General features: G+C 45.7%; 1 protein-coding gene across 3 annotated transcripts in view; it reads left to right on the forward strand.

Moving 5' to 3' along the window:
• SNX31 (sorting nexin 31) overlaps window positions 1–19,856 on the forward strand; it is an 86,902-nt gene that overhangs the window by 37,525 nt on the left and 29,521 nt on the right. For all 3 annotated transcript variants that reach the window (XM_021089041.1, XM_021089042.1, XM_021089043.1), the window contains exons 6-8: window positions 4,667–4,757; window positions 7,221–7,308; window positions 10,802–10,871. In XM_021089041.1, coding sequence (XP_020944700.1) covers window positions 4,667–4,757; window positions 7,221–7,308; window positions 10,802–10,871 — 249 coding nt within the window. The remainder of the gene's footprint in view (window positions 1–4,666; window positions 4,758–7,220; window positions 7,309–10,801; window positions 10,872–19,856) is intronic.

Consider the following 19,856-nt stretch of genomic DNA (forward strand, 5'->3'; position numbering starts at 1 on the left):
GGGAAGAGGATGTAAAGAGGAGAGAGTTCAGTGAGAATCTACTCAAATGAAAACAAACAGAGACTGGATTTGAAAATTCCCCGAACAGACCAAGCCAGTCCAGCCACACAAACAAAGCTCAGTTCCACTGACATTGTGAGACCAACCTGACCTGGGTCGTATCTTGTTTGGGTCTCTGGAAACCGTAAGCAGAATTTCCTGAGGCTGATATGAGGCAACCCCAGACCATTTCCCTATCGTCTAAAAAAATTCCAGTATTATCATGTTTCTGTGACTCGGGCGTCTTTGGGAAATCTGCTTCTTAGTCCTTAAGCTTTGTCTTCCTGTTGTGGGGTTTTTCCATCTTTTATCCTCTGGTTCCACTTTAGATTGAAATTCTTTCCCAAGTTCTAATCCTTCAGAGAAACATACGAGGGAGAACCAGAAAATATCAGCAGGAGGGCATGGGACAGTTTCTAGGACCTTTCCAAGGATGGAAAGTTGGTGCTGGGATCCTGGTGTCTGCCGCCTCCTGAGCGGGATGACCAGAAGTGCTCCCTGTTGGGCTCCTGGTTCCCAAGCCCGCCTTTCCCTGAGACCCTGGGGGCTTCCTCCCTGCGTCATTCATCGCTCCTCTTCCCTGCCTGGAGATTCCAGCCTGCTCATGCCCTCCTGGTTACATCCCTAGATGAGGAAATACCCGTTGTCTAGCCCTTGTTCTACTCGATTAGTGATTAATTTTGAACTTTCTTCCTACTAAAGTCACTGCTTACAGCCTTTCCTTGACTCCTGGTTTGTGACCTGGTTGCCTGGTACCACCAAGCCACCTGGTTGCTGAGTTCAAGCTTTGAGAAGTTACCCTTGGCTTCTCCGCCTTCATCCCTGTATCCTGCTAACATGACATCCCAAGTATCCTATTGATCCCTCCTCCTCCATCCCTATACCCCTAGCAGCCCCCAAACTAGTCTCCCTGCTTCCAGTCTTGCTAATCTCTACTGATTTCCAGGATGATCTTTCCAGAAAGCACCAAAGACCCTTGATGCTTAATGCTTGAGAGGATTTATACCAAGAGCCCCTAAAACACAGAAAATAGTTCCCTAAATTGCCCTCCCAGGACTTACAGAGTGAGAGACAGACACGCCAAAGGAGGAGGAGAAAGCAATAATGAGGATAGGGGACGCAAACTCAGATGCCTCTGGGGCCAGGCAGGTGAGTCAGGGCTGCAGCCGTAGGGTGTCGGGTCATTTGGAAATGGTTGGCCTCTGGAGAGCTGGAAAGCACCTGACCTGCCCGGGGTCAGCAGTATTAACATGTTTTTCACACACTGGGCTCGCTGGCCAACCTAGACGTGCCTGTGGCTAAAGTCGGCTGCTGGTGGGAACTTGGGATCTCTTCTCTCTTGCGGTTAGGGCAAGTCCTGGATTCAAATTACAGCGCCGCCATGTCCTAGCTGTGTGAGTTTGGGTAAGTTAATTTTTTGAGACGCTGTCTAAGTAATTATAGAAACAGCTCATGATCCATCAGCAGTGGCAGTTATAGTTCTTTATCACTTTTGGTATTGTTCTTTTTAACTTTTTTTTTTTTTTTTTTTAAGGACTGTTCCCACAGCATATGGAAGTTCCCAGGCTAGGGGTTGAATTGGAGCGGCAGCTGCTGGCCTACACCACAGCCAGTCAGGATCTGAGCTGCCCATGAGACCTACACCACAGCTCATGCAACCCTGGACCCTTAACCCACTGAGGGAGGCCAGGGATCGAACTTGCGTCCTCATGGATACTAGTTGAGTTTGTTATCACTGAGCTACAACAGGAACTCCCTTTAACTTTTTCTCTTTAATTGAAGTATATAGTTGATTTACAGTGTTGTGCCAATTTCTGCTGTGCAGCATAGTGACCTAGTCATACATATATGTATACATTATTTTTCTCATACTATCTTCTGTCATGTTCTAGCCTAAGAGACTGGATTTGTTCTTTCATTCCAGTGTTGTTCTTTTTTTTTTTTTTTTTTTTTTTTTGGTCTTTTTGTCTTTTCTAGGGCTGCTCCCGCGGCATATGGAGGTTCCCAGGCTAGGGGTCCAGTCAGAGCTGTAGCTGCCAGCCTACGCCAGAGCCACAGCAACACGGAATCTGAGCTGTGTCTGTGACCTACACCACAGCTCACGACAACATTGGATCTCTAACCCACTGAGCAAGGCCAGGGATCGAACCCGCAACCTCACGGTTCCTAGTTGGGTTTGTTAACCCCTGCGCCACAACAGGAACTCTGTCTGGTGTTGTTCTTGATATTAGATATTAGAGGGGATGCTGAATAAGTACAGAGAAGGGCAGTAAGTTTGGGGTTCCATGATGCCACCTGTTTAGTCCAGGTTCCCTTGTAACTAAGAGCCCGAGTTTAATATGAGTACATTAACCTCAGAAAAATGTACTTCCCCTCTTCCATCACATTGGCTTGTGGGAAATTCAAACCCGCGGCACAGACTTTACTGGCGCTGGAGGTTAAATGAAGTCAAAGAGTTTCCATAAAAGGTAAAGTGAGCACTTGGTCAAGCACAGATGTGCATTCTCTCCCCCGCCTGGGAAATCCTCTCCCCTGCTTAAAAATGTCATTTACATTTTGTAATTAAAAATCATTGTCTGTATCTTCTCAAGCATACTTGTCGCCGCACTCACTTCAGGTCTCCAGCCATCCTGCAGGCTTTTTAAGGACCAGCTACAAACTAAAATCTCCTTTTTTGTTTTCTCTGCATTTGCGCTAATGTGGTTTTACGGGGGTGGTGGTTGAGTTTTGAAGCATCGTTAACATTTGTTAAGAGAGAAAGACTATTGTGTCTGTTTTTATAATGCGTTCTCCTCTCAAAACAAGGTGTTTGTATTTCTGTCTTTATAGATCATAGGAGGCATCTCTGTTTTCTTTTTTTCCTACTCTGTCTTCCTTGGCAAGTAAGCTTGCTCTTTTCACTGAATGAGTCAGAGAAGAGAGAAATCTAATTTGAATGGACATGGGTCATATTTACTCTAGGAAAAGATAACTTTGTAATCTGTTACCACTGGTGCACCCTCAGCTCCCCCCAACCAGCCAGAGGAGCCCTGTATTTTGGTTTGGGTTTTTGTTTATTTGTTTTTTGGTGGTTGGTTTGTTTTTGCAAGAGCCTGGGGAAGAGAGTTAGGTAGAAAGAAGGAGAGTGGGGATAAATGTGGAGTAAAAGTTGTGCAAACTTCCCAGGCTCTTCTGTATTTTCAGTGCTGTACTGATAACCCCCACCCATACCATCCACCTAATTAGACTGTCTCACAAGGTAATTTACAGATCTCAGACAAGAAAAGTACCCCTTTGAGCCTGGTATTTATACAACTGCCACCTTGAGACCTTGGAGCCTGGTTTAAAAGGTTCGCTCACACATAGAGCTGTACAGGCGGACCGTCCGTCGTGTGTGGCAGAGGTGATCCAGCAGTGAAGACCAGGCGTGCAAAGAAATCACCCAGGAACCCAGCCTTGGGCGTGGGGGAGTGGGGCTGGTTGGATGGGAGGGAGCGAGTCTGTGGAAGCCCGAATGTCTGCTAGGGCAGGGTGGATGGATGTGAAATGTTACGAGATTACAGCCTCATGATCAGTTGGTAAAAACAAAGTCATTGCTGTTGAACTGAAAACCATTTGAGGTTAAGATCAAAGAGGAATAAGCAATGGGTCACTTTGCTGTACAGCACAAATTGACAGAACATTGTAAATCAACTATAATTTTTTTTTCTTTAAATCTTCTTTTATTTATTTATTTTTTTGTCTTTTTGCTATTTCTTTGGGCCGCTCCCGCGGCATATGGAGGTTCCCAGGCTAGGGGTCTAATCGGAGCTGTAGTCTCTGGCCTATGCCAGAGCCACAGCAATGCAGGATCCGAGCCGTGTCTGCAACCTGCAGCACAGTTCACGGCAACGCTGGATCGTTAACCCACTGAGCAAGGGCAGGGACCAAACCCGCAACCTCATGGTTCCTAGTCGGATTTGTTACCCACTGAGCCACGACGGGAACTCCTCAACTATAATTTTTTTAAAAATTAAAAAAAAAAAAAAAAGAAAAAAAGAAATGAGGGTAGCCTGTGCCTGCGAGCTGAGGTTTCACTGAGCAAAGACCACATACGTTAAACTTGACCATCACAGCAGACATCAGAGAGAAGCAGGCCTGGGGGGTCCTAGACTGACAGTGGCTTGTATACTTTTATATGCCAGCCAAGTGGTAGGGAACGTCCCTAATCCAGCTTCTGGGGAAGGAAGGTAAATTGGAGTGTGGGCCCCAGGGCCAAGTATCACAGAAGGACTGGGCTTCACGGAGAATGGCTGCTGCCCTCTAGTGGACAAGAAAGACCAAACAGATCTGGAGGACGTATACCCCTCAGAGATGGACTGAACCACTCTGAGCTGGGCCAGTTCATTCATGTCTATTGGAGGTGGAGTGTGGGGGGCGCGGGGAGACCTGATGACTGACTTTTATTTTCTTCACTGCAGTTTTTTGTTTCTAAATTTTCTAAAATGAATATGTATCCTTTTTAGTTGCGGGAAAGATTTCTTTTAATGCCCACTAGTCACTTAAAGCTCTTTTTATTGATGTTTAAACAGTTTGAAATTCTGCACATCACAGCGTGCATGACCAACACGCCTAACTTCTCCTTCTTCTTTCTTGTCTTTGGGTAAAGGTGGTGTCACACAAAATTGGACTGCGTCGGGAGCTGGTGGGCTACTTCGGCCTATTTCTCATTCGGTTTGGCAAGGAGGGCAAGCTGTCTGGTAAGAAGGAGGAAAGGAATGCAGGGCAGCCTGAGACAGGTGGGCAGATGTGGGCAGGCGCTCCGCCAGAAGATGTGGGGTCGCAGCTGAGGGGCCAGTCACCCCCAAGGGAATACCCCCATGTGCCCCGGTCCTTACTAGACTCTGGGCCCCTGGACACTTGGGAATGGGAGGTCGTGCCTTTGTTCAGGATGAGCGGGGGTGAGCAGCACCAGAGAGGCAGCATGGTCAGGAGCAAGACACCAGTTCTTTCTAGTAACTACACTTCATCTTGTGCCTCCTCGAGCCCCAGTCCTCCTGGCTGGTGTTCCTTTATCCCTTTGCTGACTGCCGGCCACCAGTCATGCCACAACCCCCTTGGTGCTGGGCTCCTGGCATCAGGACCTTCCATGAGACCAACTTACCTCCTTGTTAAGGAGTATTTTCTTTCTTTCTTTCTTTCTTTCTTTCTTTCTTTCTTCCTTCCTTCCTTCCTTCCTTCCTTCCTTCCTTCCTTCCTTTGGTCTTTTTGTCTTTTTGCCATTTCTAGGGCTGCTCCCACGGCATATGGAGGTTCCCAGGCTAGGGATCTAATCGGAGCTATAGCCACCGGCCTACGCCAGAGCCACAGCAACATGGGATCCGAGCCACATCTGCAACTACACCACAGCTCACAGCAACGCTGGATCCTTAACCCACTGAGCAAGGCCAGGGATGGAACCCTCAACCTCATGGTTCCTAGTCAGATTCCTTAACCACTGAGCCACGACAGGAACTCCCAAGGAGTATTTTCTATAAAATGTGAGTAATATCAGTAAATTCTTAGATTCTGTAAAAATATATATTTGGGACGATGACTGTAGCTTTGTAGTATAGTCTGAAGTCAGGAAGCCTGATTCCTCCGTTACATTTTTCTTTTCAACATTGCTTTGGCTGTTGGGGTCTTTTGTGTTTCCAAACACATTTTAAAATATTTTGTTCTAGTTTTGCGAAGAATGTCGTTGGTAATTTGATAGAGATTGCTTTAAATCTGTAGATTGCCTTTTGACAATACTGATTCTTCCAGTCCACGAACATGGTATATCTTTCTATCTATTTGTGTCATCTTGGATTTCTTTCACCAGCATCTTAGAGTTTTCAGAGTACAGATCTTTTGTCTCTTTAGGTAGGTTTGTTCCTAGGTATTTTCTTCTTTTTGATGTGATGATAAATACGATAGTTTCCCTAATTTCTCTTTCTGATCTTTCAATGTGAGTGTACTTTATCAAATTCATTGATGAGCTCCAACAGTTTTGTATTAATTTTGTATCCTGAAACTTTACCAACTTCATTGATGAGCTCTAACAGTTTTCTGGTAGTGTCTTTAGGAATTTTTAGGTATAGTATCATGTCATCTGCAAACAGTGATATTTTTACTTCTTCTTTTCCAAATTTGGATTCCTTTTATTTCTTTTTCTTTACTGATTACCATGTCTAGGACTTGCAGAACTGTGTTGAATAATAAGCAATAAGGTCTTACTGTACCACACAAGGAACTATATCCAATCTCTTGGGATAGAAAATGATGGAAGATAGTATAAGGAAAAGAATGTGTGCGTGTGTGTGTGTGTGTGTGTGTGTGTGTGTGTAAAATGACTGGGTCACTATTCTGTCCAGTAGAAATTGACACAATACTGTAAATCAACTATATTCTAATAAAAATTTTAAAAAAGGATACAACCATTGACGACCAAAAAGTATATATGTGCAGTGACATAGTGACTGATGTCGTGTTTCATATAGCTTTTGCTTTTCTCTTCAGTGTATTTCTAGGCATTACCAGTTATTTGTTGAGAGATGGTATTGGTTATCTCAGAATAGTTTATATATGTTCTCAGAAGCTGTGGGGAGGTGCTTTGGAGGTGGAAGTTAAGGAGTTTGGCTGTCACTTGGCCACCAGGACCTGCGAGCTGTGGTGTGCTGATGAAGGCACTGGATCTCTCCAGACCTCAGTTTCTTTCTGTCTGTCTTTCTTTCTTTCTTTCTTTCTTTCTCCCCCCCCCCCCCTCTCTTTCTTTCTTTCTTTTGCTTTTTAGGGCCTCACTTGAGGCATGTGGAAGTTCCCAGGCTAGGGGTCAAATCAGAGCTACAGCTGCCAGCCACAGCCACAGCAACGCAGGATCCAATCCGCATCTGCGACCCACACCACAGCTCACAGCAGCTCTGGATCCTTAACCCATTGAGCGAGGTCAGGGATTGAACCTGAGTCCTCATGGACACCAGTTGTATTCATTTCCACTGCGCCACAACAAAAACTCTCAGATATTGCTTATTTTTTGAATGAACTTCAGAAAGTTAAAAATTACCTTCTAATGCACATAGAGAATATTATTACTATGATTTTATTCCTTCCAATGGTAATGCTTTATTTTAGCATTTGTAAAGCACAGTATGTAAACTCTTTGTGCTGTTTCAACCAGTAAGATTATCTTTCTCCTTCTCTAGTCATGAAAAAATTGGTGGACTTTGAACTCCCTTATGTCAGCCTCCGAAGCTCTCAAGTAGAAAACTGCAAGGTTGGACTCAGGAAGTGGTGAGTGAACGTTTACTGTGACAGCAGGCACTTCGGAGTGATCAGAACTTGTCAGAATCTCACCACATCCAGCTCACGATCTGTCAGCGGGTGGAAGCCTAGGAGCTCGGGGAAGGTTAAGAGGAGAGCAGTGAAGAAGAGGCAGTGGGGAGAATGACTCAGAATGTTTATCCTAAAGAAAAGGATGCTCAGGATGCCTTTCTCTGGTCTCAAGTAAAAACGTGAAGGATGGAACTATATCTAGTCACTTATGATGGAACGTGGTAGAGGATGGTGTGAGAAATAGAATATGTACCTGTGTGTGTGTGTGTGTGGTGACTGGGTCACTTTTCTGTACAGTAGAAATTGACATAACACTGTAAGCCAACTATAATGGAAAAAATAAAAATCATTTTAAAAAAGCCCACAGAAAAAGAGAAAAAACAAAACAAAACCTGATGGATGTTATAGTGAGGATGGCAGCCGCAAAGGCAAGGCTGGGGTAGGGGGATTGGGGATTGAAGCAGGTGATGGTAAGGATTTGCAGGCTGTAGGCTGTTTGGGGCTAGATTACTGACTACTCAATTGAAGGACTTTGACGATGGTCACAAGCAAGTCTGATGTATCTGTTGAACTGCAATATTCCATGATGACAAAGAGTGGACTCAGCCACTCTCTGTATCTGGCTTACATTCCTAAAGGAGTCCACCAATACATGCATATATACCAGAGCCAGTTATATTTTCCTAGATTGATAGGACTCAATCTAGGGGGAAAAGACCCTGCAGATTTCCCCAGAAACAAGGGGTCCTGTAGAGAGCAGGCAACCCAAATAACCGTGAGAAGCAGGAAACGCCCTGAACCCAACCCCTACGCACATCCTACAATCCGGAATTCACAGTGTTTATGACCGTGGCCGTATCGTACTGCTTCTTTGGTTCACTCTCTCCCAGCTCAGTTATTCTGTAATCTGAACCCAGGATCTTTAAAGAAAGGCATTTTGAAATGGAGGAATAGTTGTTATCTTGACCTTGTGATGACTTGCTAGAGCTCCAGGCTGTGACTCTGAATTTTGGACGGAGATTCCCAGCAAGGCTAGATGTTCATATGTTGCTGTTCAGAGCCGGTCTGAGAATTGGTCCTCTGTGGCCTGGAGCCCTGAGAAGGGGAGAAGAATGTAGTTCTGTCTGAGGTTAGGGAGTAGCTATTCTTCTGGAAGCTGCCTAGTGAAACGGGGGCTAAGCACAGTTGTTCTGGGATCTGATTACGTGAATATAAGTCTCGGCCCTCTTAGAGTTTCGCTGAATTAACTTTAGCCAAGGTCTTCAAGCTCTCGAAGCCTCAGTTTCTTTATCTGTAAAATAGAAATAATAATGATAGACTCTAGCTCATAAGATTATAGTAAGAGTTAAAGTAATCCCATATGTGCAATAAATTTTGGTCATTTTTTTATTGTTATATTGATAATAATAAAGGTGATAATAGTAACCAAAAAAAAAAAAAAACCCTGAGGCTTAGACAGTTTTGTCCATGAACTCTCCAGAGAACTTGAGATTAAAGGAGAGATGAGGATTCTGTCCCTCACCTGGAATTGGAAATTGGGCTTTGCCTATGTCATTATTATTATTATTATTTGTCTTTTTAGGGCCACAGCCACAGCATATGGAGGTTCCCAGGCTAGGGATCCAATTGGAGCTGTAGCCGCCGGCCTACACCACAGCCACAGCAACATGGGATCCAGGCCACATTTGCGATCTACACCACAGCTCATGGCAACGCGGGATTCTTAACCCACTGAGCGAGGCCAGGGATCGAACCCGCATCCTCATGGATGCTAGTCGGGTTCATTAACTGCTGAGCCATGATGGGAACTCGTGCCTATGTCATTATTAAATAGATAAATTCTAGATGGTAAGTGCAAGCAAGATAAAACATCTACCCCGTCACAAGCCTGGATCCCGGATCTGGGCAGATTGCCTTTGCTCATGGGCACTGGGAGGAAAGGAGGTCCCACTTCTGCTGTCAGAGCTGAGGACCAGGTCCCTGGAAGGGGAGAGCCTGGAGACAGGATCCTGCAGGTGCCTGGTTCTCTGTCCAGTGAGGTCTTACAGGTTGTGGGCAGGGAGGCTAGCTGGGCTGCCATGAGCTGTGGGGTTCCTGACATGTGAGGCCCTGCAGTGAGGCCCAGTGGTGGTTTTAGGAATTTTTCTCTGAATTCCCTGGTGCATCTTTCCAAAGATGGTACAGTTCCTTCCAGACCCGAGGGGGTCTGCCCTGGCCTCTCAGAGCCCCAGTCTGGGATGGGCCTGGGGGCTCTCTAACTCTGATGCAATAGTTGCTCTCCCCTGCCACACAGAACCCCTGGGCTGCAAGGTCCAATAGCTAAATGGAATAGAAGCAGGAGTGCTGCCGTCGCTTCTCCCACCCCTCAGAATGACAATGATCTTCAAGTGACATTTTCATCCTTTGCCCAGTTGATGCCAAGCCCATCGACTACTTCCCCTCCGCTGTGGAGAGCAGCGATTCCACTCACCTCTGCCTCCGGACTGGTTAGAGACCAGCCCCGGCACACCCCTTCCTGATGGTTTCTGTGGGTCCTTAACATACAGTAGCTGCGACACAGTAACTGTGATTGTCCTGGCAATCTGGATCTGTTAGACACGAAGGCTTGCTGTTTGCCACAGTCCAGAGGGGCAAGTGTGACTAGGACTCAGCCCCTGGGCTCATGCCTGGTGTCAAGATCAGCTTGATCAGAGCAGCCATCAGGATAAACTCGGGGTGCTCAGGAAGCACACAGGATGGGTGGCAGCACAGCCCTGCGGTGGCGTGGGGACCAGAGGCAGGGACCAGAGGCTGAGGCTCGAGGGAGAGGCCGAGAAGTCAGAAGTCGGGAAGGAGATTGATGAGGGAGGGGAGAGATGGAGCTGGAAGTGAACGTGGGATCTCCCATGAAGGGGCTTGGAAGCGAGCAGGATAAATGCCCTAACTCCTGGGACTGTCACAGTCCGAAAGGTTCCTGGGCAAAGACTACTCCTGTTGGACTGTGGAGTGTGGGAGCGCAACAGAGGTATAAATTCTGCTGAGGAGGGCGGCCAAGCAGCTCAGGCAAGAGATGAGGTGGCTGGGGTGCTGGGTGCTAATATGGGTGTGGATTCAAGGCAGAAGGACATGCCAAGTATTGTGAATGCAGAAAGGGCGTGAGGACTTTGTGGCCACGAGTGAGCCTGAGTGTGAACAGAAGTGGGGACCACTCCCTTAAGCCTTTTTTTTTTTTTTTTTTTTTTTTTTTGCGTCTCTACACTCAGAGTCCACCAGGAAAGCTTACTCTATAAAGACACTAGGAAGCAGAGGGGTGGAAGGACAGTGGAAGACTAGGCAAGCAGAGGGCTGTGGCTTTATTAGGAAAGGGGACCTTGGTTCAAGGAGTTGAGGGCCAGCCCTTCAGAGAGCACGTGCTCCCAGGTGTGCTCATCAGCCATGCGGTGAATTAACTGAATGCTCCTGAATTATGCAGGTACCTGGACCCGTCCCTCGATTCCAGGCTGATGGACTGCAAGGCAGCTGTAGATTTGATCTACATGCAGGTGAGGGCAACCAAGCGCTAGCAGGACACCGGAAACTGGAGGCCATTTGCGTTTGAAACCTCTGGACCAAATTGGGGGCAGTTAAGATTTCTACCTCTGGAGTTTCCATCGTGGTGCAGTGAAAACGAATCTAACTAGGGCCCAGGAGGTTGCAGGTTGGATCCCTGGCCTCCCTCAGTGGGTTAAGTATCCGGTGTTGCCGTGAGCTGCAGTGTAGGTCGCAGGCGTGGCTTGGATCTGGCGTTGCTGTGGCTGTGGTGTAGGCCGGCAGCTGTAGCTCCAATTGGACCCCTAGCCTGGGAACTTCCATATGCCATGGATGTGGCCCTAAAAAGCAAAAAAAAAAAAAAAAAGAATTCTATTTCCATACATCAAAGAGGCAAATTCATAGAAACGGAAAGTAAAGCAGAGGTTACCAGGGACTAGGGGGAGGGGAGGACTTATTGTTTAATGGGTACAGAATTTTCGCTAGGGATAATGAAAGACTTCTAGGTATAGACAGTGGTGGTAGGTGTTCCCCTGTGGCTCAGCAGGTAAAGGATCTGGCATTGTCACTGCTGGGGCGAGGGTTCAGTCCCTGGCCTGGGAACTTCTGCATGCAGAAGGTAGGACCAAAAAAAAAAAAAAAAAAAAAAAAAAAAAAAGCAGTGATGATTATACAACATTGCCCGTGTTTTTCATGCCACTGAAGTGTATACCTACAGATAGTTAGTAGGATAAATGTTATGTATATTTTACCACAATAAATAAATAACAACTAAATAAAAATTTAAAAAGAAATAGAGGAGTTCCTGTTGTGGCTCGGTGGTAACGAACCCAACTAGTATCCATGAGGACGTGGGTTCAGTCCCCAGCCTCGCTCAGTGGGTTAAGGATCTGGCTTTGCTGTGAGCTGTTGGTGTAGGTTGCAGATTCGGCTCAGATCCTGCATTGCTGTGGTTGAGGTGTAGGCTGGCAATTGCAGCTCCAATTCAACCACTAGCCTTGGAACTTCCATATGCTGCAGGTGTGGCCCTAAATAGCAAAATAATAATAATAAGTATAGCTTAGAGAGAAAAGAATTCTACTTCCATTTGAACAATCCCTCTGACTTGGCAGCTGACACTCTATCATCTAGGCTAATTTATATGAGCCTGGAAAGCATATCCTTGATAATTTGAAGTCACACAATCCCTAAATCTCTAGCATAATGTTCTTTTTCCCTGAGCCAGCAAGTAGTGTACCAGCTACCAGGGCCAGCTTCTTGGCCTTTGAGGCTACACTGCCCCCTGCCCTGCCTGCTCAGAAGTGCCCCAGGCTTGTTTAACACTCTACTGTCACATCCTAAAATTCTTGTGTTTTTTGTTTTTGTTTTTGTCTTTTACGGCTGCTCCCGCAGCACATGGAGGTTTCCAGGCTAGAGGTCTAATCAGAGCTACAGCTGCTGGCCTATACCACAGCCACAGCAATGTGGGATCCGAGCCATGTCTGAAACCTACACCACAGCTCATGGCAATGCTGGATCCTTAACCCACTGAGCAAGGCCAGGGATGGAACCTCATGGATGCTAGTCAGATTCATTTCTGCTGCACCATGATGGGAACTCTGAAATTCTTAATAATTTTTTAATAAAGGATTCTGCATTTTCATTTTGCATGCAGCTCTGCAGATTATACAGTTGGTCCTGTCTTGCCTGCCCTTCAACAAAGAGAAAAGTAAACTTTGAGTCCAGCCTCCCTTCCTTTCCTGACTCAAGGTGGGACGGTTCTGCTCAGCTGGGGATGGTCAGCAGATGCTGCCTCCAAAATGCATGCCGCTGGTTGCCCAAAACCCCACCTCCGGCCTGCTTCCCCAGCCCCCCTGCCAGTGTTCACCCCATAACTCAGCATCTTTGGAGGCCTGGCTTGGCAGTTCTGGGAGGAAGGTTTGGGAACTTCTTTTAAAGAGTTCTGTGGCTTTATTCCATGTTTTTGTCTCAAGCAGCAGAGTGGTGGGTCAAATTCCTGGCTCGTTCAAACCCTCCCAAGGTTTTCCATTCCCTTAGACCAAACCCCAAATGCTGACATATTTTGCTGTATTTTCTCCTTAGCATTTCCACCGTTTCACTGCATGTATAATTTGTGTTTACTGTCTCTCTCCTAGAATGATTTCTCCATGAAATCAGGAATTTGTTGGTTCATTGCTGTGTCTCCAGAAACTAGAACTGTTTCCTGGCATAACCTTAGCATTAAGCCTTCTGGTAGCCCCAACATTGTACTAATGTTTTAAATGCATTGTTTTTCATTTAAGCTGCATAGCTCTGTCAGGCAGTTGGTATCATTTTCATTTTTAGAAGAAGAAGAGAGAAAGTTTGCTGAGTAGCCTTAGACATAGAGGATGTAGAAGAGGGATTTAATAGTACTGATTTGCAGGTGGCTTTTGTGCAGTGTGGTTCTAGGCTGCTACACTCTAGCTTTTTGTAAACTAAGGAGGTAGAATTGAAGAGAGGGGAAAAGTGTAGGGTCTGACATTACTTTCAATGAGCTTTGCAAGGGGACAAGGGAATAATAATAGAACGTCCTGGAGTACTTTGAGTATAGCAAAAAGGTCAAGGGGTGAATTTGGGCTCTTTGGTTTACTGAAGGACATACAAGAGGAAAACCACATACTTCCTCAGGTGGCTTTTGTTTTAAGTAATTGCATTACTTAAATTGCACTGTTTTAAGCAAGTCTTCATTTTTGGAGTGGTTTGTTACACAGCAATAGCTGACTGATACATAGCTGTTCGTACTGTTTTCCCTTTCAGTGCATTAGGTGTGTTGTTGACCTATGTGTTGCGTCTAATTGAAATTTAAAATTACTTTGAAAAGTTTGTCCTAGGATTCTGCATGGAATGGGATTTATTACTTACATGGGCAAAGACTGAGTGGCAGGATTTCTTTTTATATTGGAAAAGCAGATGTTCATCTTTGGAGAAATGACCACAGCTCCATGTTCCATATTTCCTGGCAAAGCAACAATCAAGTGCTTTATGTTCCCAGAGAGAGAAAACCACTCTGTTTTATACTAAGCTTAAGCAAAAGGACTGCCTAGCACAGGCTGAGCAGTGCCACTGAAGGTGCAAGAAATTGCCAAATGCCTCAGAAGAAATGAAAGCAGTTCCCAGCTTGGAGAGACTGGTGTGAGCAGTTCATGCCCACACAGGACTGCCACGTGGCCCTGTCATCATTGAATTGCAGTGTTTTTTCTTAGTTTCACACAGAAACATGGTATCGTAAAATCAACAGGATCTTCAGTTTGGCAAAAGACAGCATCATTTGCGTGTAAACTTCCCCCACTAGACCACCAGCCTCAGTCAGGGACCTTGGCTTTTTCGACACGAGGCAGGGAACCTGGGTGCATGACTGAGCAGACACAGCCCCAGCAGCCTTAATGTCGCAGGAGAAGTCACAACCATAATACCCATTTCTCCTTAGGTGACTTTTTAAGAGACCCAAGGCCATTTTGTAAATAATTTCCACAAACCTCTTCTAAATTCTCAGAAGGCAAATCAATCCATTAAGCATTAAATGTTTAATATTCACTGTTGCATTTATATGGCTAGAATCTAGTTCTGAGCTTATCTCATATCCGACTTCGGTCCATGCACAATCATGTTCAGTGTATTTATACCCCTATTACCTGAGCTGGAACATAATTTACTGTCTCAAATGTTTACTGAGGCACAGCGCTGTTGTATCCTTGCTGTTATGATACATTATTAGTTGTGTCTGGTTTGCTGTCCTTGGTTGAGAATGCATCACCTAATTCTAATATTGTTTCGGTGGCAGGGTTTCCAGGGATACAGTGTAGTGAGAATGAGGAACCACGAACACTGTAATCTGCTTTTTATCTGTCTTCCTTAAGGAGTTGTAATGTCCTTCAATAAGGACTTTCATGAAGGTCGCAGAGAGATATCAATGGTATTTCCTCTGCTTATAGCTGGGGAAGAGAGAGCTTCATGCAAAGCATACTGCATTGCAGTTTCAAAAATGCATGCTGTCCTTTGCTCTGTTACTGGCTTTGCACATGACCTTGGGCCAGTCACTTCATCCTTCTGGAACTGGAACGACAGCATCTCCTGTGAAGCAGTGAGACAACTAGGTCTCTAAGTTTTCTCCCAGCTTTAATGGACTGTTAGTCAAACCTTAGCTCTTTGCCTGGCAAAGACTTCAAAAAGCTGTAATTGATGTTGTAATAACCTGTGCCATTATTATTCCTTGAATTTGAGCAGAGGTAGTGAGATTCAAAACACAGCCCAAAGCCATCAGACGGGAAGGAACCATAATTGCTGCCTCCTTTAGGGAGCCTTCCTTGGCTCCTTTGCCGGAGTTCCCATCGTGGCATAGTGGAAACGAATCCAACTAGGAACCATGAGGTTGTGGGTTCGATCCCTGGCCTTGCTCAGCGGGTTAAGGAGCCAGCATTGCCGTGAGCTGTGGTGTAGGTCACAGATGCGGCTCAGATCTGGTGTTGCTGTGCCTCTGGCATAGGCCGGCTGTGGTGTAGGCCAGCAGCTACAGCTCCAATTAGACCTCTATCCTGGGAACCTCCATATACCACAGGTGCAGCCTTAGAAAAGACAAAAAAGAAATGAAAAAAAAGAAAATGCCTCTTCCCTCTCTGTTCCCACAGTATTTTGTTACCCCCTCCATTATTGTACTCCCCCGCCCCTGCCAGTGTTGTGGATACTGGTTCATGTACTTATCTCTGCATGGCCAAGGGCAGAGACTGTCCTGGGTGCCTAGGATATGTGAGTGAGGGAGAAGCAATCATCCTTTAAAAATTAAAAAAAAAAGTTTCCGTCCTGGTGCAGCGGAAACAAATCCGACTCATATCCATGAGGATGTGGGTTTGATCCCTGGCCTTGCTCAGTCGGTTGGGTACCCTGGGAACTTCCATTTGCCAAGGGTGAGGCCCTGAAAAGCAAAAAAAAAGTGAATGTAGGGGTTCCCACTGTGGTGCAATGGGTTCAGAATTCAACTGCAGCATCTCAGGTAGCTGCAGAGGCATGGGTTCTATCCCCTGCCTGGCACAGTGGGTTAATGGATCTGGTGATGCAGCAGCTACAGTGTAGGTCGCAGCAGTGGCTCAAGCTCAGTCCCTGATGCATACTTCTGTATGCCGGTGGTGTGGCCATTTTTAAAAAAAGTGAATGCAAAAAGTCCTCATGAGTTCTGATGAGTCATGATGCCATCATAATTAACTGAGAAGGGATATTCTTGCTTTTCCTAAAGCAGGTGTGCCAAATGGTGTCCCAGGAGCCAAGTGGATCCCCACAGGCTATCTCCTTCCTTCTTTTTAAAAATTTCTGTGATATTGGAGTTCCCATTGTGGCACAGTGGTTAACAAATCTGACTAGGAACCATGAGGTTGCAGGTTTGATCCCTGGCCTTGCTCAGTGGGTTAAGGATCCTGCGTTGCCATGAGCTGTGGTGTGGGTTGCAGACGCAGCTTGGATCCCACGTTGCTGTGGCCCTGGCGTAGGCTGGCAGCTACAGCTCTGATTAGACCCCTAGCCTGGGAACCTCCATGTGCTGCGGAAGTGGCCCTAGGAAAGGCAAAAAGACCCCCCCCAAAAATATATATTATATTTCTGTGACATTAAACAAAACAGAAGATTGCCTATAAAAGTATAAATTTCTGGATTTTCTAAAAAATATTGAAGACTTAGTCCATTCTGGGTCTACATTTCAGCAGGGCCACCACTGGCCTATCTGTACTTTATGCAGTTTAAAAAAGGTGCCCCTTCTTCCAGGCCCTGCATCAGGGCTTGCAGCTTGGAAAGGGGAGCATGGGGTGACCATCTGCTTTCTAGGACCCCTGTGGCCCAGTGCCCTTGCACAGGCCCAGCCTGCTCAGGCATCCCTGGCCTTGCTCGGCTCTGCCTCAGCCACCTGGAGCCAAGTGTCTGATACCTTATTTAAAAAGGCACGCGCTGTCCATTTCTCACTACTGTCGGCTCTGCCGAGGGCACTAGAGGATGTGTGCTTGAGGCTCATGAAAACTATGACTGATGTGATTTCATGCAATTTAAACAATTAGGTTCTGCATGAGTCTCCATCAGCCAGTCTTCAGGGAACCATATAACTGAGTAGAGACATTTGTCTCAACTTGAGTCTGTTGTCTGGAGTGAGGTATTGTGTATCATACATTTGAGTGATGACTTGTGAAGTCATAATCAGGGTCAAAGATCTTCAGAGTCGTAAAACAAAAACTGTTATGTTACCTCTCCTGGAGGACATTTAAATCTGTGTTGAGAGTCCCAGGTCCTCTAATGATGGATATATCTTTGGTTGGTACTTGTCTGCTTACTGCCATGACTGCTGTTTACCTTGTATATTTAGCCATGTTTCCCTTGGACATCGTTGCCCTATTCTAATAGTCCTTACAAGGCTCTAATAGCAAGTAGAATTCAAGAAAGAAAAGGTGTTTGATTTTTCACACCTATTCTGATTCTATTCTGATATGGTATCTAGGTTCAGTGGGTTTTTTTGTTTTGCTTTTGTTTTTGTTTTTTTGTCTTTTTAGGGCTGCACCTGCAGCATATGGAGGTTCCCAGGCTAGGGGTCTAAGAGCTGCATCCACCAGCCTATGCCACAGCCACAGCAATGCAGGATCCGAGCCACGTCTTCAACCTACACCACAGCTCACGGCAATACTGGATCCTTAACCCACTGAGCGAGGCCAGGGATCGAACCTGCAACCTCATGGTTCCCAGTCAGATTCATTTCCGCTGCGCCACAGTGGGAATCCTGTTTTGGTTTTGTGTGTGTGTGTGTGTGTGTGTGTGTTTTAATGGCCACACTCACAGCATATGGAAATTCCCAGGCCAGGGATCAACTCTAAGCCACAGCTGTGACCAATGCCAGGTCCTTTAACCCGCTGTACACAACCTGAGCCGCTGCAGTCAAATGCTTAACCCACTACACCACAGCGGGAACTCCCTAGGTTCAGTTTTGAGAACAGTTGGCAATAAGGAGAAATTCTTGGGGTGGGTAGCTGTCTACCTGGTCAGAATTCAGTGTCTTGGGCAATGAGAAGAGGACTCGATGGATGGAGTGGTCAGATCTGGGTTTTAATCCAACTCTTGCTACTTACTTTCTGGGTCATCTTGAAAGTCATAACCTCTTAGACCTCGATTTTTACCCCTCTGTAAAATGGGGGTGAATGCTTCTTATCCACAGAATAGTTTGGAAAAAGTCAATGAGAAAACTTATCTAAAACAGGTCCTCAAAAAACAGTGTTTTTCTTCTCCTCTCTAGACCCATCTCCTTTCCCCAAGCTAAATAGCAATGGCAAACATTGATTCAGTTTTACTTTCTGCCCTTGGAGGAAAGGTGTAAGCTGTCTCTCATATCCCTGAAGGGCATAAGAGAAACTCTTGCATTCAGACTTAGATACAAGTAAGTGCCTGATAAGTAACATAGAATGATTTGTGGTTTTGCTGGATGTTAAGACAGCAGACAAGATACACTGAGGTAAAGGACTCAGGGTCTTCCCTTGAGGGGTTAACAGTCTAACTGAGGACCTATGGAAATCTCTTTCAGTGTGTGATGTCACCATAGCACAGGCTAAGTACATGCAAGTACATGCAGCGGATGAGATGGAAAGCTAATCTCAGAGCCTCCCCTGGGGCCAGGTGGGCTAAAGGGGAAGGGAGGCTGGGGGCCCGGAGGAGAAGGGGGGATCACAGAAACAGTTGCCAAAGGCTTTAGGACAATCCAGAGGGCAGTTGTCTTCCAGTGATTTCTGCCTTTGAGACCAGTGTTCTGTTTAACCCTGTGGTGCAGATTAGGAAACAGACTTGAGCAGCCCATCAGGGAGTTGGGAGTTCGGGAACACTTGCTGATAGCAGTTCCCCAAAGCTGAGCAAACAGGGCCTAGCAATGTAGTCACTTAAATTTTTTTTTTTCTTTTTACAGCCACACCTGTGCCGTATGGAAGTTCCCAGGCCGGGCATCAAATTGGAGCTGCAGCTGCCGGCCTACACCACAACCACAGCAACACTAGATCTGAACCGCATCTGTGACCTATACTGTAGCTTGTGGCAATGCCAGATCCTTAACCTGCTGAGCAAGGCCAGGGATTGAACCTGTATCCTCACAGAGACAACGTTGGGTCCTTAACGCCCTAAGCCACTGGGGAGGGAACTCCTTTAATTGTTTTTGTTGTTGTTGTTGTTGTTGTTGTAAAATTTTTTTTATTACTCAATGAATTGTATTACATTTATAAGTATACAACGGTCATCACAATCCAGTTATAGCATTTCCATCCCAAACCGCCAGCCCGTCCCCCCATCTCCCATCTGTCTCCTTTGGGAACCATAAGTTTTTCAAAGTCTGTGAGTCAGTATCCGTTCTGCAAAGCAGTTCATTGTGTCCCTTTTTTAGATTCCACATGTAAGTGATGTAGCATTTGACGTTGGTGTCTTGCTGTCTGACTGACTTCTCTTAGCATGATAATTTCTAGGTTCATCCGTGTTGCTGCAAATGCCACTGTTTCTTTTTTTTTTTTTAATGACTGAGTGATATACCATTGTGTATATGTTCACATCTTCTTGATCCACTCCTCTGTCGCTGGACATTTAGGTTGTTTCCATGTCTTGGCTATTGCATATAGTGTTGCAGTGAACACTGGAGTACATGTGTCTTTGCGAGTCGTGGTTTTCTCTGGATAGATGCCCAGGAGTGGGATTGCTGGATCAAATGGTAGTTCTATGTTTAGTTTTCTGAGGAATCTCCATACTGTTTTCCACAGTGGTTGCACCAATTTACAATCCCACCAACAGTGTACTAGGGTTCCTTTTTCTCCACACCCTCTCCAGCACTTGTTGTCTGTAGACTTTCTGATGATGGCCATTCTGGCTGGTGTAAGGTGGTATCTCATAGGGGTTTTGACTTGCATTTCTCTAATGATTAGTGATGTTGAACATCTTTTCATGTGTTTTTTGATCATCCATATGTCTTCTGTGGAGAATTGTCTGTT

This window comes from Sus scrofa, chromosome 4, assembly GCF_000003025.6.
Source record: "Sus scrofa isolate TJ Tabasco breed Duroc chromosome 4, Sscrofa11.1, whole genome shotgun sequence".
NCBI classification, from domain to species: Eukaryota; Metazoa; Chordata; class Mammalia; order Artiodactyla; family Suidae; genus Sus; species Sus scrofa.